General features: G+C 41.9%; 1 protein-coding gene across 4 annotated transcripts in view; it reads right to left on the reverse strand.

Moving 5' to 3' along the window:
* Positions 1-3364: 3364 nt before the first annotated feature.
* LOC133443974 (chromatin remodeling regulator CECR2) overlaps positions 3365-23604 on the reverse strand; it is a 50926-nt gene continuing 30686 nt past the window's right edge. Inside the window, exons 3-19 of one of the 4 annotated variants that reach the window (XM_061721348.1) lie at positions 20688-20871; positions 20124-20251; positions 19803-19889; positions 19413-19480; positions 17687-17847; positions 13137-13220; positions 12777-12927; positions 11661-11790; positions 11534-11571; positions 11357-11448; positions 11147-11273; positions 9723-10102; positions 9423-9581; positions 8393-9197; positions 5414-7427; positions 5088-5122; positions 3365-4877 (exon numbers count right to left, since the gene is read on the reverse strand). In XM_061721348.1, coding sequence (XP_061577332.1) covers positions 4858-4877; positions 5088-5122; positions 5414-7427; positions 8393-9197; positions 9423-9581; positions 9723-10102; positions 11147-11273; positions 11357-11448; positions 11534-11571; positions 11661-11790; positions 12777-12927; positions 13137-13220; positions 17687-17847; positions 19413-19480; positions 19803-19889; positions 20124-20251; positions 20688-20871 — 4663 coding nt within the window. In that variant the 3' untranslated portion in view covers positions 3365-4857. Of the gene's footprint in view, positions 4878-5054; positions 5123-5413; positions 7428-8392; positions 9198-9422; positions 9585-9722; positions 10103-11146; positions 11274-11356; positions 11449-11533; positions 11572-11660; positions 11791-12776; positions 12928-13136; positions 13221-17686; positions 17848-19412; positions 19481-19802; positions 19890-20123; positions 20252-20687; positions 20872-23604 lie in introns of all 4 variants that reach the window. The other 3 variants (XM_061721350.1, XM_061721347.1, XM_061721349.1) reach the window with 3 other exon arrangements.

A 23604-nucleotide genomic window follows, 5' to 3' on the forward strand; every position in this document is an offset into this window, starting at 1 on the left:
GCTGTGTAGCAGCAGCGGACTTTATTACTGCAGAGTCACAGAATACACCACCAGAGCTCAGATATTATTCCCTGTGCCTGGACTTGCAGGCGACCAAGCCCCGCCCTCTCTGTGGGGATTGGCTGAAGCCCGGCAGATTAGCGTTTTGATTGGCTCTGGGGACCGTGTAAACAGTTGGCCTGCAAGACACAGCAGAGGGTTAACACGCACCGCCAGTTTATCAAGTATACAACATTTGAATATAAGAATTGCATGGCCAAGAGGAAACTAATAAGATCCGGATTTCCTGCTTTGAATTAAGACTCATACCATAATTACCTAGCTCGTTTGCATTCTTTTAATACTGCCAAGTTTGCCACCTGCCCCCGCCATGTTTGAACTAAATGTACTTGTGGTCTTAAGGACTCTCTTGAAGAAAGCGTTCCTGCAAACATGATAATGGTCTATCTGAAGAGTATACACTAAGATAATAAGCTCTAATTATACTTCTTAGAAGTATAATTACACACACACACACACACACACACACACACACACACACACACACACACACACACACACACACACACACACACACACACACACACACACACACACACACACACACACACACACACACACACACACACACACACACACACACACAATGTTGAGCACTGCTGTTATGAAAAATGTCTTACTTATTATCCATTTGTTGTTGGCTTTTTTCTTAAATGTATAAATAAAACAATTTATTTTATTTATCTGGATTTGTCTTATTGGATTAACCCAGGGGCGAAAATCCCGGGGGGGGGACAGGGGGGACAAGTCCCCCCCATTAGTAAAGCTGTCGCCCCCTAGAATAATTTGAGACAGAATTAATAATTTTGGAACAATGCAGTAGTATTTAGTAGTGATGCACCAAAATCAAAATGTGTGGCCGAAACCGAAATCGAAAATAATAATAAACAGTAAAATCTCATTACACTTAAAACAAGACTCATCACTGGAAAAAAACAACAATTTTCACCTGTTTCAAGTAAATTTTCACTTGAAATAAGTAGAAAAATCTGCCAGTGGAACAAGATTTATCTTCTTATTACAAGCAAAAAAATCTTGTTCCATTGGCAGATTTTTCTACTTATTTTAAGTGAAAATCTACTTGAAACAGGTGAAAATTGTTGTTTTTTCCAGTGATGAGTCTTGTTTTAAGTGTAATGAGATTTTTTTCAACTAAAAATGAGACATTTTAACTAGAAATAAGACAAATATTCTTATTAAGATTTTGGGTTTTTGCAGTGTATTATGTCAGATGTGCTGTATTATTGCCACATTCCACCTAATACCATTGTTTTGTATTGCTCTAAGAAAGGTCTTCTGCCTGTTTGCGAGAAAATGCTGTATTAAAGGAAGGCTAAAACTTTTATTCCTTGTCCCCCACTGGATTTATTCTCTAAAATGTTACTGTTTATTGTCCCCCCAACTATGAAACGGGATTTTCGCCCCTGGATTAATCCATTCTTTTCGTTTCTATTTATGCTGGTCAATTATAAACAGTATGTAAACTTGAACTGGTTTTTAAGTAGCAAAAATAATTGGGAGTCTGGATTGGGCCGAGGGGCCGCTGCGGCCAAAACGCACAGAATTTCAAGTCGCTCCAGCCCTAATAGATGTAATCTCACTCTAAACTTTTCATGAAACTTGAGAGCCCTGCTTCTAATTAAACTAATTATACTAACGTATTGACATATCTCCGTTTACTTTAAACATTATACTTCTCTATATTTCCAGTGAGTCAAAGAATAGAGTTTAAAATCTTACTGCTGGTTTACAAAGCACTGAATGGTCTTGGACCAAAATACATGCTTGACCTGTTAGTTCCTATGAAGCTCCCAGACCACTGAGGTTCATCTGGATCTGGTTTGTTGTGGTTCCCAAGAACCAGAACCAAGCAAGGTGAAGCAGCGTTCAGTTATTCTGCTCCTCACCGGTGGAACAAACTTCCTGTAGACCTGAGGTCAGCTCCTTTAAATCAGGGCTAAAAACATTACTGTTTACTGAAGCGTACTCCTAAATTAAATACTTACCTGCTGTACTCTACTGCCCTTACTTTTAACAACTTGTGCTTTTTATTATTTTACCTCTTTTATTTGTTATTTACTGTTTAATTGAGTCTTGCTGCTTTTAATGTTGATGTAAAGCACTTTTAATTACCTTGTGTTGAACGGTGCTATACAAATAAACTAGCCTTGCCTTCTCAGCTTTACTGCATTAATATGCGTGTAAATGAAATTACACAGATTTAATTACTGTTAAACAACTCAATGTGAATGATTCATTAATCTGGTGTCTTGACTGGTAATGAAATACATTTTTTGAAGATCTTATTAATGACAAGACAAACTGTCATTAAAGAAAAGTTATTTATTTCTAATACAGTATAGAAAATACTCCATTCCATTTCCAAAATAATCTGTCAGAACATGTAAACGTCACTTAAAAATGAAAGGTACAGCCTCCCCATGCCAACATGCTACTGAGGTAAAGGACGACCACTTAAGAACAGTGAGTAAAAGAACACCACCAAATTTATATTAAAACAAGTCCAAAAATGTACAAAAATTCTTTAAGAGATCAAATAAATACAATTCACATTTAAATCACACCTAAATGGGTTTCACTAGTGCAGAGAGATGACAGGAGAGTAAAACTAAGAGTTGAATGCACACCTTCGGCGTAGATTCTACACACCAGAAACACACATGCATATACATCTTTACACAATGAGACAAAACCCCAACCTTACAGATCTTTAATGACAATGCCGTCAATACGTCAGACAGCATGGATGAACACTACCTCCTTTGTGGCCCTACTAGGCCCACTAAATATTGAGATAATTCCCTGTTTTGACAAAAAACACAAAAAAACAAGTCATCCACAACAACTCTTTACTCTTCACAAAGATGCCTCAGCATCTTCCATTTTACTATTTCATGTTCCTTTTCTCCAGTATTAATTTACAATCAAAAAATACCTACAAAGGACATTGTTTACAAACTGCGTTTGGCTCACTGAATAATCAGATTTTATTAAAAGGGGTCACTAAACACCACAATCAAATCTGACACATGCAATTCCCCCCCAAGATGGTACGTAAAGTCCTAAAATGTCAACCTGATGGAGTCTAGCAGACCAAAAGGGAAGTGGAGGGACTTTGTAGATCCCATGGAGAAGCTGGATGAGGTAGATTCATTTTTTTGCCATTGCCAAAATGCACAAGAGGGGCTGTCAATAAGAACACAAAACCTACGAATGTGACACCAATTTTACGAAAATAAATGGTTACTAAAACACGCAGAAACTCGAAATAAATGGCAAATGGCATAACACCAAATTTAATGGAATGCCGAAAAAGAAATTTGATCCAACAAACTCAAATATGATCAAACACGAAAAAATAGTGACTCTTTAATAGGCATCTCCATAAGGTGGACTGTTTAACCATAGCTGTAGTCCCATTTTCTCTATGCTGCTCCTCCTCTAAATCACTTATAACAATACCCGTATTTAAAAACTGTAGACCCTGAGTATAATCTTAGCATTAACAGTAAGAGGAAACACTCAAATGATGCAACAATGAAAATGGCAGGACCATAAAGGAACAATGAACTAAAATCGACAAATGTTTGTGTGAAATACAACAATGTTCCACTATGGTTGATGATGGTTTAAATAAAAGCATTTTTTTTCTCTGTGTGTGCCGCGAACATGCACAGAACAATTAGATAAGAGTCAGATTCTATTCACCTGAAGCAAATCTCAGCAATGTAGGGTTGCAATTAGTATATACATTACTCTTTTCAAACATTTTTTTGTTAAGAGGCAACAATTAATATAAGACTAACAAAGGCCACTCAATTTTAGGATGTCTAGATTGACAAAATCCATAGTGCATAACAGAGAATCAGGTACATGTGGATACAGATAGCACCATTGTTGCCTTTCCTCTGAGCTAAGACATTCTTAAAAATGAAGGCAGCTTCAAAAGATGCATACTGTGTTTACTCAAGTTAGGAGCTGTTGAGACTTAGGGGCGGGAATGGACAGTAGCTAGGCTGTACAGTCAATTCTTTAGACAAGTTTTAGTGTTACCTGCCCTTTCATGTGCAACTACTGTGCTGAATTTCTTGTCTACACATTCACTCATACATTCATAAAGGAAAGCAAAGGCAACTGCAAGGGGCCTGTGAGTTAACTGGGCTAGGGTGACAGTCTCATAGTACCTCCTTTTCTACACCTGAGTTCAAAAGATATGGTTGGATTTTAAAAAACAAAAACAGTAAAACAGTAGTCCCTCTCTTTATCACAGTCCATCAGTAGCTCCGTCCTGCTCAACAGTCAGTGGACAGGTTTGTGTCGAGCAGACATGACTCCATCCATATTTTAGTTTCAAATAGAAGACGGTCGTCCAGTGTTCTTGGGGGCCGCGTCCCCCACGTCTGTCAGGCTGACCTAGTGGTTTAGGCTTCCCTTTGTGGGAAGATAAAAGTTTCACTGCTCATACTGGGAAGCAACTGTTCTGCTGACGGATCATCAAGTAAGCCATTACTATTACTCCCAGAGAGCAATGATGTAACTGGCCACCATCAACTCTCTAAAGCAGGGCTAGTGAAAATATATTTGTTCACCAGGGCTCGATAAGATTTCACATTTGAATTGTCTTGGAAATTCCAGCTGCTTGGATGGATCTTCACGTCCAGTGATGGGCAAAAGCTTTAGTACAGTGTAAGAATGACAATCAGTGTGTGATGTATGTGGAGAAAAGTGTCCCTTCCAAAACCCTCAGGTTAGGGTGTGATTGGTTCCCAGCCTCGCTCAGATGTTTGATAACATGTCTGAAAGTAGAAGAAAACATTTAGTTAATCAAGGATAGGCAGTAGGCTGCACTTAGGAAAAGGTACCTCAGCACCATATCAAGAGTTCAAGAAAGAACCATAAAAAAAGTCTTTGCTAAACTCTATGAAGTTAAATTTTAACATATAAATGTAAAGTTATACATTATTTTTACTTACTTTGAATAACAGTTTGTCATAGTCCTTGCTTACCTCTTGGGCTGCCTGGAGCAACCATCATCTGTTGTCTGTGAAGACACAATTAATAGTTTTTATTGTTAACAACTCGGGGCGGTTTGAAGGAAACTCCCAACAAAAGAAACTTTGACATTTTGTTATGCAATGATGATGCTATTAATTCTTTGAAAACATTATGAAATTGACTCTACAACAGCGGTTTTATTACTGATCATCCTGTCAGCGATTACAACTGATTAACTCTCTGCTTTAAGGTGGCATTTAAAGACAATGTATGCTTCAATATTGTACAACAGTCATCGGTATTATGAACTTTCCTAGAGATAACTTATCTCTCTTACCCGGGACGCAAGTAGAGTTCTGGTCCGAGGCCTCTCTGCTGAATCATCATGCCCTGAAACTGCCCCGCAGGTCTGAGGTGTCTGTACATGGCCATGCGTGTCTGGCCTGGGGAGTAGGGCAGTTGCTGGGGCCGCTGCAGAGCTTCTATAAGGTGGGGGAGAGGCCTCTGGGCAGCAAAGCGCCCCGGATCTGGATATGGCTGGCCGGGGTATGTATTTCCATTCCCAAGTGCACAACCTTGAGACATCATATGTGGTGGAGGGACACCACCTGTGTGCATCCCACGGTGCAAAGTTCGAGCGTCGTACATGAAGCCTGATGTCATTTGTGCAGCAGAAGCAGGTGGATGCTGCTGCTGCTGAAATGGATGGACACTCCGACTGCGGGCAACTGCGTTATGGCTGTCCAGATCCAGGATTTCTTTAGGACTTTCAGGTCGCTCCGGGTTCTCGTTATGAGCCTGCTTTGCTGGACTGCCGCTGCTGCTGCCGCCCGTACCAGGCCTCCCCCTGGTGTCACATTCCCCTCCCTCTGTGTCTCCAGATTGTGGCCCTACTTCAGCGACAGGGCCAGGTGACACCAAACCAGTCCCACAGGAACCCTCAGAACCAAGGGGCGATGCACTACTTTCCTTTGACTGAACTTTGGCTCGGACACCGGCTACAGGTAAGTACGCACTGGGTGGGATTGGCTGGTGAGGCTGGTAAACAGAACGATGCCACTCCTTAGGAGGGTAAACTCTTCTGCCATTGGGTTGATTGTGAGGATGAGTTTGAGGATGGGGCTGAGGATAGTAGGTGTCCTGCTGGTACTGATGTGGTGGGTACATGTTGTTATGGGCTTGTGGGTGCTGTTGGGAAGGCATGTTGTACGAGTATGAAGTCCCTCCCTGCTGATGGTAGGGCGGGTGTGGGGCGGGATTGTGGAGCGCATTTAGTGACTGGTTGTGATACGGGTGGTGAGCGGAGGGAGGCATGGGCCTGCTCTGGTTGTAGTGTGAATGTGGAGGATTACCAATGCCATACTGACCCATCGCTCCATTGACCTGACCTTGGGAGGGAGGGAGTATGACTGGATTGTGTCCCTGGGGTGGCGCACTTTGAGCCTGCATAGCCATGTTGCCACCCACCGTCTGGGTTTGATTGTGGTTTGGACTAAAAGCCTGATGTTCATAAATACTAATTGGTGGTCCAGTCGGCATCATGGTCTGCTGTGGTGCGATGCTGGTGCTTTCAGTGGGAGGCCTACTCGTGGGCTCACTCGGTCTTTGATCTTCACGGTCTGCTGGGCTGGGTTGGGAGGGTAATAGCGGGGCAGGGTGACTGGGTGGTAAAGAGGTGCAAGGGGCTGGCTGAGGGGGGACGGGCTGGCCTCCCTGAGTTATACTCTGCGGCATCCCGTGTATGGGGCTGCTCTGTGAAGGGCATTGTGGAGAGATTCTTTGGGGGGCTGGATGAAAAGGTACTAAAGAACTGAGTTGCTCTGTGTGCTGTGTCATCGCCTGGGGAGAGCTCTCAGCATGGGTTCGAGGCAGGGTACTCTGGGTAGCTTGACACGGCTGTTTTTGGATGCTCAGCTGGTGTTCACCTCGCTGACGATCATTCTGTTTGGTCTGAGATTCAGAAACATGCAGTGGTGGTAAACTCTGTGGAAGATGTGCAGGGCTTGGAGCACTGTGCTGTGGGCTGGTTTGTGCTTGCTTAGGTGGGTGATGTGGAGCCTGCTCAGTGGAGCTGGTGTTAGTTGTACTGATATGGGATGAAGCAGTAGTGACACTACTTGCAGACAGTCCTTGGTTGTGTGTCTCGGGTGAATTCTGCGTTAGCCCCGGTCCAGACAGATTCTCCTGGGATCTGCTCAGGTTAGAGGCGGGAGGACTTTGCATCCCATCAAGTGTTTTACTGTAATGTCGAGCAGGGCTAGAGATGGAGGGATGGTCTTGGGTAACTGAAAAGATGTTATTATGTGATGAACCTTCCGATATGCTGGAAGGCACTTTCTTCACTGATGTGCCTGTTAACATACGGGATAAAGAAAAACAAGTTAGAATACGTACATTTTGTCAAAGATTAATGCTGAAGACCAACCTAATAAAATGAATACACAAAGCTGTACCACTGATAGGGATGGGCGGTATGGACTAAAAATGTATCACGATAATTTCTGGCATTTATCCTGATAACGATAAAAATGACGATAAAAAAAAATACCAATTCAACTCCACCTTTTCAACTATAAATCTATCTCGCTCTCAGATCTGCCATGTTTGTTACACAAAAACGTCATCAATGGGGATTTATCCTTTTTTCTTTCTTTCTTTCTTTCTTTCAGGCTCATTTCCTCCCTTCCTTCCTTTTTCCCTTCCTTCCTTCTTTCCTCCTGCTCTCTCCTTCCTTCTTCCCTTCCTCTTTTCTCCCTTCCTTCCTTCTTTCCTTGTTTTCTCCCTTCCTTCCTTCCTGTACGTTGTGCATGGATTTAACGCAGAGCCATAATTCAGGCTTTACACAAAAACATCATCAACGGGAATTTATCGTTTTTTACCGCGAGATGACAAATTCTTATCGTGAGGAATTTTTTTGACGGTTTATCGTGAACGTTAAAATATCGCCCATTCCTAACCACTGACATTACGGATTTAAGGACAAAGCCCAGACAGGACTGATTTCTTGCGACATATTTGCAAGCCTGCCAGTGAAACTGAAAGACATGCATCAGTGTTCACTTAAAAGAAAAAGGGAAGCAGGTAATTTAACAGAACTGATGAATATTCAATTTACCACATACTGTGTGAAATAATTAAACCAAATTGTATAAAGCCTTTGACATAGCAGTAATACAATGGTGTGCTCTATGCTGAGAATAATACACCGAGGCTATGTCATACAAACAGAACATTTGGGTAGAAAAAAGGTTCAGCTGTGAGTTCTGTCATGCAGAAAACGGACGCCTCAAATTCTTCAGTAGAAGGTCAGGTCTACCTTTGGGGTTCATGTCTGTCTTGTGGGAAGGCTGGTTGTCTGGCCCTTTGTCTCGAGCAGAATGCAGCAGCTGAACCTCAGGGGTAGGGGGAGGGCGATTGCAGGGATGCGTTGGGATGCTGCCAAGTCCTGATGGGGGCTCCGGCTGCTGAAAGTTGCCTGTGTTCTGATGAGGAGTACCGGCGGGGGGTCCAGAAGACGCCGACAGTTGCTGCATGGCGCGCATTTCTGGGCTTTCCAACATGGAGGACAAGCGGGTCCGGCCAGAGGGGTCTGGCTGGGGCGCAGGAGGCCGGGAGGACATGGGACCCAGGGAGCTGGCCGCTGCAGACATTTGATACTGAGCATTGGAAGGATGATTGGGATAACCAGCAGCTTCTGGCCACGGTTTATGCCCAACCGGAGGAGGGATTCCGCCGTAGCTGAAGTTGCGTTGGTTCATGATATTGGGATCTTGCATGTGTATGTCATTTTGTCTCTCCTGGCCCTGGTGATTTCTACCGGGCCACATGTTTGACACACCGATGCCGGAAGGCCTCAAGTCTGGATAGTGGTGCTGGGGGGGGCCTTGCGGCCCAGGAAATTTGTTGTTTACAGGATGCATGGTGTGTCCCTCTGGATGGTGGTGGGATGGATACATGGTGGCTTCAGGAGGAGGACCAGGCTGGTGGGCGATGGGCCGTGGGCCTAAGGATGGGCCGTGAGTAGGACCCATATAAGGGTGCTGCTGTGGTGGCTGTTGCTCATTAGGATCTGGCCTCATTGGATACCGGTGGCCCATGTGATGTCCATCAGGCATGCGATGCTAGGTTAAAAAAAACAAAAAAAAAAATGTATTAGCATGTCTTGTACAGTGATACAAGTGTCCTTCAATTTTGCATCATAAACGTTGTCAGGGTCTTGCTAATTGAATGATGGGGCGGAGATATGCTCACCCCCCTCTGTAAACAAGTGGTTATTGAAACATGGATTGATGAATGACATATTGGTTGGTAGAACAGCAGTTAGATGTACAGAGTTTCGTATATACCTGCATGTTAAAGCTGTGAGGTAAGCGGTTCAAGCTGGGGTCTCTGTGTCTAGGAATGTGAAGTGGATGAGCAAAACGAGGATCCATTGCCATTCTTTGGGCATACATATGAGGACCATGAGGACCGGGGGGGCCAGGTGGACCAGTTAGATGATGAAGCTGCTAAGATAGAGATAATTATCATTATTTTCTCTTTGTTTTGATCTTTTTTTACCTTAGATTTTAGACAAACATCAAGAGAAAAGAAATACACATTTATTGGGTAAATCAGGAGTTTACTTCAAGTGATTCTGTGGATACCTGTTGCACTGGGTGATACAAGCCCCTGATGCCTCCGTCACGCAGCTGCTGCTGGCTGGGAGGCAGGTTGTGAGGGTGAACAGGGCCATTAGTCCAGTGAGAAGGGGCAGGTGCTCGTGCCAGCTTGCCGTCCTGTCCCTCTGAAGGCGTGGTCCCCTTGCCGCCCTGCGAGTTTCGCTTACGCTGGACTTGCTCAGTGGCCCTGATCAAACTTTCAGGTCCTGAATGTTTACTGTTGCGGTTACGCTTTTTGTCCTTGCGCTCCTTGTCTTCTCGACTGACGTGGAACTCTTCATCCGTATCACCATCCTCGGATGGAAAATGTTTTATCAAGGCCCGGCTGAAGCACCGCTCCAGAGACTCTGCCATGATGGAGTATTCTAGAGAAACAAACAGAAATCTACATCAGCCGTGCACAGATGATACAACTCAAAAAGGAAACATCTGAGCAGCACAATACCACTCCCATGCTCTCAGTGTAGTCACAGCCAAGTGAGTAGGTCCAGGGCACAAGCTGACCCCCCACCCCCCTTAAAAAAGATCTCTTGGGAGAGTATCCATTTGAATGCACGGCCAGCCGGGGGCTTACAGGCTGGAATGTTTCTCTGGCACTGCAAGGATCAGGTCCCCTCCACACTGGAGCACAACTCAGTCACTCCCCATTAATCACTGTCAAGACGGCCCAGGCCCCAACAACGCACAAAGACCTGCCCCTTGTCTTTAATCTATCCTACTTCAATGTCCTGCATCTCTCCAATAAAAGACACATGTGCATTTCTTTCTCATACCATACTTGTAATGAAATGACACACATGGAACTTTAATGTAGTGGCACTTGGTTAGATAAAAAAAAAAAAAAACAAGATGTTTGTGTAACTGTGGCCCCATTTACACAGGACAAAAACGGAGGCGTTTTCATGCGTTTTGGCCGTTCGTTTACACGAAAATGGAGGTCAAAGCCCCCAAAAACGATCATTTCTGAAAACTCCGGCCAAAGGGGAGATTTTCAAAAACTCAGTTTTCACGTTTGCGTCTAAACAGAGAAAACGGAGAAAAACAGAGATTTACGTCACATTATGCGATAGAAACGTCACCAGCAGCGTCATGAGTGCCGTCTTGGAAGTAAAGCCTGAATTATGGTCCCGCGTTAAATCGACGCAGAGCCTACGGCGTAGGGTACGCAGCGATGCGTACCCTACGCCGTAGGCTCTGCGTTGGTGTAACGCTGAACCATAAATCAGCCTTAACTGAAAGTTACACGTGTCATTTGTTGATGTTTTTTCCAGGATTCTGATTGGCTGGCATGACGTTAACAGCGTTTTCATGCGGGTCCGTGTAAACGAGGATATTTTTGAAAACGTAGAGGGGAAAGTATCCGTTTTTGTAAATACCCGGCTATGTGTAAATGTGGCCTGTGTATTTACCACTGTCTTCTCCATTGTACTCGATGCAGTTGTCAAACATGAGCTTCACATCAGCAACAAACTCCTCTTTAGCAAGGTACTCCCCATTGTTGAGCTTCTTCTCAATGGTGGACAGATCCATGGGGGTCTGACGGGGTTGGAAGAAGATTACAAGTTAAACAACTGTAAGCAAGTTCAATTTCCATCCATAAGTGAAAATAATAGCAATACCTGGATGATATCATGGTAATTGGGGGCATATGAGTCATCAACAGGCTCTAAGAAAGGCCAAGCATCTTTATGAGCCTTCAGAGCGTCGAGCACTAGGGAACAGAGGTTTAATCAGATCAGACATTGGAACAGCCATCGGTGCAGACTGAGATAAAGTCAAAGGATTCAGTAACGTACCTTTATAAAGAGCAGTGTAGTCGTCGTCTATTTCATAACTGAAATGTCAAACATGGGATGTGTTAGAAATGAACAAACTCTCAAGTCAAGCATACAAATGTGAGATCAATTATGATTAGCCTCTTACAATTGTTTATTCCTGCGAGTTCTCTGGGCAGGTGAAGGCGGCTCTAGATTCAAGAGTTCGGGCGGCAGCTCTTTTCCTTGAGAAAGCAGCCAGGCCTTTTCTTCTCGCATCTTCCGTCTCTTTGCTCGCTCTGGGAGGAATGAACGAACACAAAAATGCAATCAAAAGCACAATTTGAATAAAGACTACAGTTCTCAAACGTTTACAGGCAAAGATTGTTTTAATTGCTTTTTCAGGATCCACAGCTACAGTTTAAAATGCACTTTGTTTCATTAATGCAGTCAGCATTGTCAATGAAAACCAGGCCTTGGCATTCAGAAACAGCAGCAGCTCAGATTAGCAGAAAGAGAGCCATTCATCAGCCATCTTTTCTTAGGCCCGGTTGATCAAAAGAGCAGAGCAGAGCAGAAAACGCATATGTATCACTGCTTTATCTTTCAACATGAAAGCCAGAGAGGCCTGCCAGCCCCCCAGCGTGTGGATTAAAGATGTTTGAGTGAGGAATCCTTGTGTAGTGTAGTCCAGGTCCTGCTGTTCATCTATAATACATTAACAAGACTCCTCCACTGAAGGACAATCAGTAGATCATTAACCCTTGATAGATGACATCAGAGGGAGGAAAAAAAGAGAAGTGCTCCTGTGATTAAAGGGACTCAACACTCCCTCTCTCACAGCCTGCGTACAGAAATCACAAGGCTTCATGTTCAACTGCAGACTTCTCAGCTGTCAAGAGCCCAACCATGATGGAGATGTGACGGAGCACATGTGAGGTGTCCCTTACGATTCCTCTGCCCTTACTTTAGCTTCATATCTGCTTCTTACAGGTCACAGTTGCTCAAGTATTACTTGTTCTCGTTTGATTTCTCCTTTTTTCAAATTGACCATCTGAGTTTAATTTTAATTATATAGCAGCTATTACAATACAAATTTCCTCTAGGCACTTTTCAGACACAACTAGCATGACTCCAAGTATTAAAGAAACAATGGCAAGTAAAAAAAAAAAAGGGAATTTAATAGTGGGAATCTGTCACTGTTTCAACCTCAAGATTATTTAGAATTGAAAATATATTTGTACGTTCAAACAGCGGCGTAGCATAGCATTTTCCATCGCCTTACCCTCCACAGCTTTGATTTTCTCCAACTTCTCCCTCTGTTGTTCCTCCTGCAGAAGCCTTTCTTCCTCTCGTCGCTGCTCGGCCAACAGGACCTGCCTGTCCAGCTCTTCATCTTTCCTCCTCTCCTCCTCTGATGTGGTCTTGAGGTTGTGCTGAACATATACAGAAGTCTATTAGATGACTCATAACTCATAATGTAGCATCTTAAAAAACATTAACAAAGGACTCGATATTCAATGACTCTTAGGTGTTGTTGAACAATTCTATTAATGTTTGCACCATTTAAAAAGTATACTTGCATTTCACAATAACACACCCCCAAAAGAAGGAAGAGAATCATAAATAAAGCATGTCACATCACCTCTTGTGTAATGGGATTTGCAGAGAACTGTTGTGATGTGTGAACCAAGGTCTGATCCAATAGTTTCTCCTTTTGCTCCCGCTCCTAAAAGGGATGGTAATAATACAAATGAAATATAAAAAAATCAACACACATTAAAATTACGTTTGCCTCAGCTTCTTTTGTCTGCTCTGAAATGCCCAGAGATTTTCAACAATTCCACCTTGTTTTTCTTGAGAACGGCTCCGAGGCGGAGTGGCGTTGCTGTCCCACCTTGGGCCGTAGCAACAGAGATGAAAGAGAGCAGACCGGCTCCATCTCCCATCACGGAACATATCGCTCCTATCCAGGGCCGTCCAATTCTGGACCTCGAGCACCACTGTCCTGCATGTTTTAGATGTTTCCCTGCTTCGTGAAATCTGATTCAAACGGATGGATCATCATCAGCTTGTCACCAAGGTCTGCACAAGTCTGTACATGACACTCATTTGTATCAGGTGTGTTGAAGCAGGGAAACATTTAAAATATGCAGGACAGGGGCCCTAGAGGACTGAGGTTGGACATCCCTGCTCTTATCAATGGCATGCCTGTCACTCAGAGGATTCTGCAATGCTGATATGTTGTCTTTAACCACGCAATGATGCAATGCCGCAATACTTTCATTCTATATGCGTCAACTACCAAAGAAGAACAGCACCAGTCTAATGAGAACCGCTTTTTTTTGTGCTGGTGTGGTATGACAACTGTGTGTAAAGATCTTATGTTTTCCCACCCCTCCTCAAGCATGACAGCCACTTGATCAGGATAAGCTTGTGTGTCACCTGGACAAAGACTTACCCTACAACTTTTAAGTAAGGATTTTATTAGTTTTTTAAATTCCTGTAAATATGTCAAGTAGATGGACTAGAAGAAAGCAAATTCTTTGCCAAAGTGCCTATTTCTAATTTTAAACGCAAATAATCCAAACTAACCCAAATATAAGTGGTTCTTCCTTTAACGGGACACCACCCTGCCATGACATTTAATGTAAACAGCCAACTTGGAAGGTCAAAGTAGGACACAGACAAAACCTGGACGCTTGTCTGTGTCAGGGACTGGATTCAGCAGTGCATGTATGAATTTATTTAGTAAGAATGATTGCGAATAACCCTTAGGTTCGCATTTCATTGCTTTTGGACCTCTATGAAACACTTGAGACTATAAAGGGCATTTGCATCAATATGATCCCAGCATGTGTGTGTAAGAGGAAACAAAAATGAAAGAAGATATACGTGGGGTGTGAATAAGTAGAAAAAAAAACAGTAGTTGAAAGAAGATAAAAAGAAAAAATATGTTCCTGTACTAAGGTACAGTATAGCACACTCCACTCTATCACTCCAATTCTTTAATGGGAGGCGCTGATGTGTCCCAAGGCTCCACAGTCCAGCCCCTAAACTCCTACCTCCAGTACAAATAAAACAGAGTGCTTCTGGTGTTGCCACAGAGAGGTCGGGAGAAACCGGCAGCACAGCAGAGCTGTCAATCAAGAGGCCCCCATCCTGCCTTAAGGTGAGCCCCTGCTGGCTGTCAGTGCTCCATTAAAAGGCCGGTGACAGCCGCCAGAGTAATGCAGACAGAAGGATTTGGTAGAATATACAAATTGCATTTGACATGCTTGCGTAAACATACGGATATGAAGAGAGATGGGCATGCATAATATATCCTCGTGTTGTATACAACCTGGATGGAAAAAGAGCAACTAACGTAGAAAGCCATGTGGACCATCTTTGGGTTTTAGATTAGGAAAACGCAGGAACCTTAAGACAATACTGTCTTTCACTTAACAGAGGCAATGTAATGTAGATAATTGAAGGGCTTTAAATACACAACATAATTTATTTTGGTCTTAAGTGCTGGTAAATCATCAAGCTTTCATATGTAGTAGCTAATTGTTTATCCATCCATTTTCTACACCCGCTTAATCCTGTAAAAGGGCCACAGGGGTTTGTTGGAGCCGATCCCAGCTCATTACAGGCAAAGACAGGGGTTCACCCTGGACAGGTCACCAGTCTACAGCAGGGCCACATATATAGACAAACAACCCGCACACACACATTTAGAATTATAAATCAACTTAAAATGCATCTTTTTGGACCGTGGGTGGGAGTCGGAGTACCCAGATGAAACCCACACAAGCACGGGGAGAACATGCAAACCCCAGCTAATTATTAGACATTTTCTAATACCCATGCATAAACCTGCCCAATGCACCATCTATCAGTTGCACAGTAGCTTTCCCCATAAATAACCACCAGAAGGATTGTTAATATACTTGAGGAAGCTTTACATCGAGACATTTTGAAGGCCATGTAAAAATGTCAGTGTGTAAAGTGGGCAATTGATGAACCACAAGGACACATTCACCCACTGACCTTTTGCAATTAGTGAGTGACCCCTTCTGCTGACATAAAACTGCCAGCAGGGTCCTTTACTTCACTCCTGCTGATGATGATGGAAAAAGGCTGGAGGGGTTTCTATAGCAACAGTCAGTGCTTGTTGTATATCACAGTATCAGGCAGGACCCGCTGCTTTTAATACAAACCAGTAGAATGTAAGCGAAGATCAACTCTGAGCAGCTTTAGCAGTCAATGATCAAATCCACTTTAATACTACCATTACTTTTTACCAACCACAATTTAAAACTGGTCTTTTTCGTTCATATTTAGAAAACTGATCAATACTTCATCAATCTAAGTTGGAAAGCAATTTTTTTTTTTTTCTCAAATTACATCTTCTCCTAAATGAGAAAATGGAAAGTTACTGTAGTAACTTTCCATTTTTTTTTTAAAACTGATTTAAATTCTCGTTCAACGTAAACAGTCTCAAATATGCAATGAAATCACACTCCTTTGTGTGATCCATGTCCTTCCCCCGTCATACCTTTTATACCTCTAACTTGACTCCATATACATTCATTTCAAAACTTCAGTCCAGAAAAAAGTTGAAGTGGAATTATTTTTGATATATTAGATAATGTGTGTGTGTGTGTGTGTGTGTGTGTGTGTGTGCGCGCGTGTGTGTGTGTGTGTCTAAGGCACACAAGTGTCCCAAGAAGCAGTTTTATGTACCATTAACCCCTTTTTACATTGCTGAGCTGGCCCCACCAATAATTAGCCTCTAAAGGGAATAAATTGCAGGTCAGGACTAATGTAAACAGAGCTGACGCAGGGTGGCGGGTCGTGAGTGGGATCTGCTGATGACAAGACAAGGATGTCCACAAGCTCCTCATCCTCAGAGCCGTGGACATCAGCACATTTTAGAAACGCAATCTGCAACTGGCTGCTAAAATGACAGACTGTGGAAACGGGGAGACGTGAAACTGGGGGCATCAACAAATTGAGTAGCCTCAGAAAGAAGTTGTATGCATTAAATAAAACACAACAGCAGGAGTGGCAGAGGCTGACTGCATATTTTTGCAACACTATTTGGGCGAAGTTGCTACGCAAATCCCGTTGTTATTGAGCGTTGATCCACCACCCAAACCCAACTCAATCTGGCTTTAGGCACCGGGGAGGCAATAACACGCAAAGCATTTACATTGTCCAATGCGTATTAAACATACATCTATAATGATTGAAGAAATGTTTACCTCCAGTGTGGCGGATAACCTCTGCGATTTGCTAAACAGAAATTTTACCCACCACTGAGGATTGGGTGGGTGTTAGTTTTTGACCTTGTTTAGATGATTATTGTTAAATAAAAGTTGTGCTGAGAGAGTTAATCAGACAGAGAGTGTAATGCAGATTAAAACATAAAATGGTTTAATAAGAGGGGGGGGGGGGAAACAAAAAAAAAACGGCGAGCAGTGCGTTTGATCAAAACTTTGACAAGGACATAAGGGAGAAAAAAAAGTGAGACCAAATTACAGTATTTGCATGGCATAAATATTTTGCTAAAACCATTTATCTGCTTAAGTGGCAGTTAGTCTTCTAACACTGACTTGCTGAACAACACATGCTTGGTCGTTGATCATTTTGAATGATACTTCCTTGCATGTAGAGAAAGAGAATCTTCTTGGGTTTGACGTTCTTCAATGTACATTTTGATGTATCATAATATAATATTATCTGACTTTCAGGCGCTTCACGTTATGTCCAAAACTTCTACCAGGATAAGTGCATACCAGATTATTCTCACTTTATCTGTCCTGCAGTAAACACAGGCATAACCTGTATTGTAATGATGGTCCATACTGGTACTGAAAAATACACCCCAGATTATTGTTGTTATTATCAAAAAAGTATTCATATGGTATCATTTTCCTTTATGGATCATTGTTTAATATTATTAAATGCAGTTGTAATCTGCTGTGCTGGACGGTATAGGGGGGAAACGCAGATAACTGCCTCATAGAAACTGACCCAGCAGGAAGTGCGTGTCTAATTACCTTTCATGCTGGTATAAAAAGTAAACTTTCCAAAATAAAATGAGAAAAAGAATCAACATCTTCCCAAAAAAAGACGGCAGACATACAGAGGACATCGTGAAATGCCGCAGAGGAGAATGATGACTGTGTGTTTTTGGTGTCTGACCTTGTGCTCAATCATGCTGCTGATCTCAGGCAGGAAGTTATGGCTGATGACACGGTAGAGGTGTCGGTCTTGTGGGGAGGTTTTGTCCTTGATGCTCTCCGCCAGACTGATCCACTGTTCCTCTGTATCACACACAAGGGACCAAGTGCCTCGTTGACGACCTGGAGAACCAAAAAGAGGACAGTCTGAATTATTGATTTCACACAAAATAAGCCTAGATTATTAAGTGACTGAAAAGAGTGGCCACAAATGCACTTTTTTTTTTAAAATGCAGTCATGAAAAATTTTAAACTAATGTTTCTTATAATTTTATTATCATTATTTAACTATACTTCTAGAATACTAACAAATTAAAGTCACCTTGTTGCATTATCTATTATAGGTTCATATTTTTTTTACATAAATTTCACATATTTTGTTATTATAGATATACTTTTAAACCATCAGGTTTTCATTCTATGCTGTTCAATGGAGTTCAATAGGTAATTTGGAAATGTTGAACATCTGCCATGCCGAGTAGCCATGCCAACTAAAGAACAGTTCACATGTAGTAGCAGCTGACTGAGCTTTCCTTAGTCCAGATAAGGCTCAGGTTAAGACCCTAAATCCTTGAGGTGAAGAGTAAACATGGGATCGCTGACAAAAAAAAAAAAAAAAAAAAAAAAAGAAGACAGCCTTGGAGCATTGATGAAAACAGCAGGAATATCTGGAAAGCAGTATTACTTCACTAAGACATCAGGCATCAGAAACACACAACTCAATCCACACGTCTTTCAGACTAAAAGCCCTGGCAAAGACTGCAGAAAAAGTGGTAAATGGAGTAAAAGAGGGGGATTATAGTGTTTAATAGATTGTGTAATCAGAAACATGCACTCCTGGACACTATAACGTTCATTTCCAGTTTCTGACCCTTTTGATGAAAGAGAATTTGCCTTTATCAGAGGCTTATTCAGCTCGGCTGTAGTAAGGACCGGTGCAGGATGGGGAATTCCTGTGCACAGCAACAATCTTACACGACAGATCTTTATATAATACTTTTTAACACATTAGCCCCTTTTACGTCGGAGAATACCCCACGTTTAAAATTTGAATCTACCGTGTCACCTGTCCTTTTTACATTGACTGACACGGGGTAGCGTGTTGAGCTAAATAACTTACCCCCCGAGGGTACAGTTAATCGTGGGTCAGGACTATTGTAAACAGAACAGATGCAGGATGGCAGGTCGTGGGTGGGATTTGTTGAAATCAAGATGAGAACATCAACAAGCTCTTCATCTTCAGACGCTATAAATCAGCATATTACTGTAATCTGAAACTTGTTACTAAAATGACAGACCACCTTGCAAGGCTCAAAACTCGGGTCATTAACAAACTCAAGAGTCTCAGAAAGAAGTTATTCTCGTTCAATAAACACCAGCCGGAGTGGCAGAGGGAGACTGCTGGTCATATTTGTGCAACACTATTTGTGCAAAGTTGCTACACAAATCCCGTTGTTATTGGGCACAGATCCACCACGTTACGCAGTGCCAGTGGATAACGCCTCCTGACTCTTTCCTCCCACCAACTCAACTCCAGGCATCTGGGAGGCAATAACACGCCTTGCATTTACATTGCGCAACACGCGTTAACCACGTGTTCATCCTGCAGAGATAATGACAGGATCTAATCTAAAAACGCTAAAGGTTTCTACAGCAAACATTTAAATCCCCTTTGGGGTTTATTTTACCTGTGATTGGGGGAAGATCATCTTGCTCATTTTCTGTCTTCACCTCTGCTGCTTCACTTTCCACCTCACTAAGAAAAAAAAATGTGGAGATTCAATAATTCCCAAAAATGTCTAGTAATAGTAAATTTAAAACTACTGATGGACGTAATTAACTTTGTTGTTTCACTTGAAATACAGTTATTTTTGGAAACAATTTCAGTTCAAATTCATCAGAATGTTGTTGGAGAGCGTTCACCAAATATTTGAAGTAATGTTAGATGTATTGTACAGTACAGCATAGGATATGGAAAGTTAAACAAATAATTGAGAACAGTATTTTAAATAAAGTAAATATTCTCTATCATTATTTCTTTGCTTCATGCAGTTGGCAAAGAGCTTTTTTCCCCCTACCTCAGATGAGGGTCCTCCAACTTTCTCTTCTTTGGTGGTCTTCCTCTTCTCTTTTTTTCAGGTAATGTCAATTCAGGCATTTCACTGCTGGAAAAGCAGCACAGAGAATACAACAACTTGAATACCTGAGTCTGAACAAGGGTTATTAGAAAGTGAACAACAAAAAAAGCAAACTCATAAGCAACTGTCAAGTCACTATTGCAATTTCACGCTTACTATATTATTCCTTATTTATTCACCCAAGTACAGAAAACACATGTAACAGCATTTCTTTTCAGTGTGCAAGACAGATAAAGATACACAGACTCTCATGATATTTACCTGAACTTTTCTGTTTTCCTTTGAATCGGCTCTTCTTTATACATACGGGTGCCGTAAAAGTACCAGTAGAGGGCCCCATCTCCATCTTGCCCCAGGGGTTCCACCCTCAGGCTGTCGGCATCCAGCCCCTGAAAAAAGCGTGGGTGGGGACACAACTTCTCTCAAGTTATTTGTTTTTAAATCAGCATTCATTAGAATAAGTTGTCATTCAATCCATTGATCCTACATATCTATGAATCATACATAGATGTGAGTGACTTTAGTATCTTTGTGAATGGATTTATGGATCGACAGTGATACTCAGTGGAATTTCTTAAAATGTAATCACCAACTACACCTTAGTTTGACCCATTCAAGTCTAGTGCTGGTAAATCAAAGCTCCGGAAGTGCTTAGGTTTTAGCATGATTTTTAACTGTAAACACCAGTGTTAATGCAACTTCACTGGCATAGACAGAAACTAAAAACAATGAGTGACAACTTTGAACCAATCTGAAATTGCTTCTTTTCCAACATTGTGTTTGCTTTGATTCTTTTTTTCTGTTGCTCATATCCGAGTGGCGTACCTTTAGCAGGTCAAAGACATCCGCAGCATCCAGACGGTAGTCACAGAGTCGGTGCAGCAGTTCCACCTGAGTGCGGGGTGGAAGAGTCTCAAAAGATCCCTCTCGAAGCGGGTTGGGCTTCCCCTCCTCCAGTTCCCATCGGTAGCTGATAATGTCATTGAGGTAACTGCTAAAAGCCTGAGGGCTAAATGGTAGAGCACAATCACAATCAGTGGGATCACAAACTGATTCAACAGTACAAATTTTAAAAACCTATTTCAGAAGGATTACTTTTGATGCACCTTTCAAATGTGATCTGGATTTCTAAAATCCATTTGCGTCATACATTGTCAATCTCCTTTAACATTTCAGATTTTTTTAAAGCATAAATATTGTTTATTAGTCTTTTTTTTCAAAATCAAATTAAAAACTGATCAAGGAACGACCTTTTTACGGTTAGCCAAGCTGTCCACAAACATAAATGATAAGTCTCTTTCAATTAGATGCAGCAAACCAGTCCCAATCAGGGTTGGCAGCATCACCACCTACTGTGTGAATCTTGCTGCTTTGTCCCAGTATACAAGCAGTGGAGGACTCTGATTATCCACCAAAGTATGTTAGACTACAATGTTTGCTGGCAGTATTCAAGTTTCACTGTCAGTACTGGTCATTTCCCGGGTGATCAATTACACAAAAATAAATGACAAACATTTAAGCTGGCAGGCTGTGTAAAATGAATTGAATGGCTTCACAGTTTTCTACAACACTGTCTTCATAAAAAAGCACATTTCTCTCTTTGTTTGTCTTATTATTAATTGAACCAGCCACTGTGACATCCAGAAACAAACTCTGGGAACCTCTGAGAACGTGTGAAGTGCGTTGGCCAGTTTGGGTCCAAGTGAACATGTAAATACGGACATACAGGAGGCTTTCAACTCCCAAGTGCATGAGAGAAACAATATTCGTTTCCTATTTTTCTTCATAGATTTAGACTTTTAGATCCAGATAGATTCTGTCAACAAATAAAATGGAAACAAAATCACACCCGATGTTTATCTGATTAAAAAGATATAACCTTCAAATTAAGTGTTAATCCAAGATCCATGTACTTTTACCACTCACAGAATAGTAATATTGGTTTATATATTTAAATGGCAAAGGTATATTTATAACCGATCCTGTTCAGCTGGGTTCTCTTCTACTTTAAGAACTTCAGGAAAATAAAAATAATGTTATGGACTCCATTTGTGAACAAATCAAAAATTCTGAAAGGGTTTATACATTTTAAAGCATCACTCCAGGAAGTTTAGAAAAAAAAGCAAAGATGAAATAATAGTAGCGCCTGAAGAAACAGAAGAGGTGGGACGTTTACAGTTCCTACAACTGGGAGCGGGGCTTGTAACTCAGCCTTGAATCTCGTAAATACATGCCGGTTCTGGTTCAGGTAAAGCAGATTGATTAATTTTCAGTTCCACCTCAGATGAACTGAACAAGAGTGTGTGGAAGGGTGAACATCTATGCAACAGCACAATGAAAGGAGGACATAAAAAATGGCTTATCTTGAAAGAGCAGTGTGCACTTTCACAGCTTCAAGCTCCCCCTTCTCATCAGAAAATCTCTCTCCTCCTCTTTGCCCCCTCGTTTTCTCCGACAGCCTCCCTCCCTCCTTTTCCCCGCTCCGGCAGAGCGTTTAACGCGTGCAGATGAAAAGGGCAGCTCTGTGAAAGGCCAGTGCTGAGCAACCACCCCTAGGATGCCAGTGCCTGTCCAGTCCAATAAAGCCGGCTGTCCTCCTGTTACCAGCTGCCTTGGTGGAAAAAACTGGATCACTCCAGCTTCTCTGCTTATCAGTTCACGATACCACTATACTACCTTCTAATAATGGAGTAGAGTAGGAGCTGTATATAAGGGAGAGCCCCATGAGAAACTGAATACATCATTGATTTTGAGTAAAAACCAGTACTACAGTCACTTTCTTTTATGAATGCACTCTCACCATTTCTCTCCACTCTGTACTCATCTTCCACTACAACTCCCGTCACCTCCAGAAATATTCAGATGAATCTGCTGTTCTAGGGTGTGAGGGCAGGAAGCTGAGTACGGAGACAACTCCCCCCCATTGTGTGGGTACAATGACCTCAACTTCAACATGAGGATGACAAAGGGGATGGTTGTTGGTTTTAGGGGGTGAACACCATTTCCATTCTGGAAAAAGAGATGAAAGTAGCAGGAGACTACATATACCTGGGTATTCACCTGGACACCACACAGGACTAGAGATGCAACACTGAGACTGTCCACAAGAAGGGACAGAGCGTGGAAGATATGCAGAGGTTGTGCATCAATAAGTTTGCGACCGAGACAGCAGATTTATCTGCTGTATGTAGAGGTGGACAGAGTACTTGACCCCAGTACTTGAGTAAGAGTACAAATACTACTGGTCAAAATTTACTCCGTTACAAGTAAAAGTAGCTCAGTAAAAATATTACTCGAGTAAGAGTAGAAAAGTACTTGCTTTTAAAGGTACTTAAGTATCCAAAAGTAAATGCTTTTAAATTTACTTTAAGTAAAAGTAAGAGTAAGAGTAAATTTCTTATTTTCCACATCAGTAAATTACTATATTTTTTCTAAATTAATTTAAGGATCTTTTAACTATTGTTTCTGAGAATTAACTCTTTGAAACCAGCTGCACTGATGTGCTGCTTTTAGAACCACAATGTTATATAAAACCTGCAGGAACACCAAAAACAAATCAAATGAATGGGATCATAAGAGGACAGTAGATGATGCAGAGTTTATTAACAATCATGAACTGAAACCAAATGAACCTGCACCATCCAACTAAGTCTGGATCCCCCTCAAAGACCACTGCTTTACAAAAAACTACATCTCTGCTTTCAATAACTCATTGTTGAAGTCACTTAACTTTACAGGAAGG

This window comes from Cololabis saira, chromosome 5 (assembly GCF_033807715.1).
Source record: "Cololabis saira isolate AMF1-May2022 chromosome 5, fColSai1.1, whole genome shotgun sequence".
NCBI classification, from domain to species: Eukaryota; Metazoa; Chordata; class Actinopteri; order Beloniformes; family Belonidae; genus Cololabis; species Cololabis saira.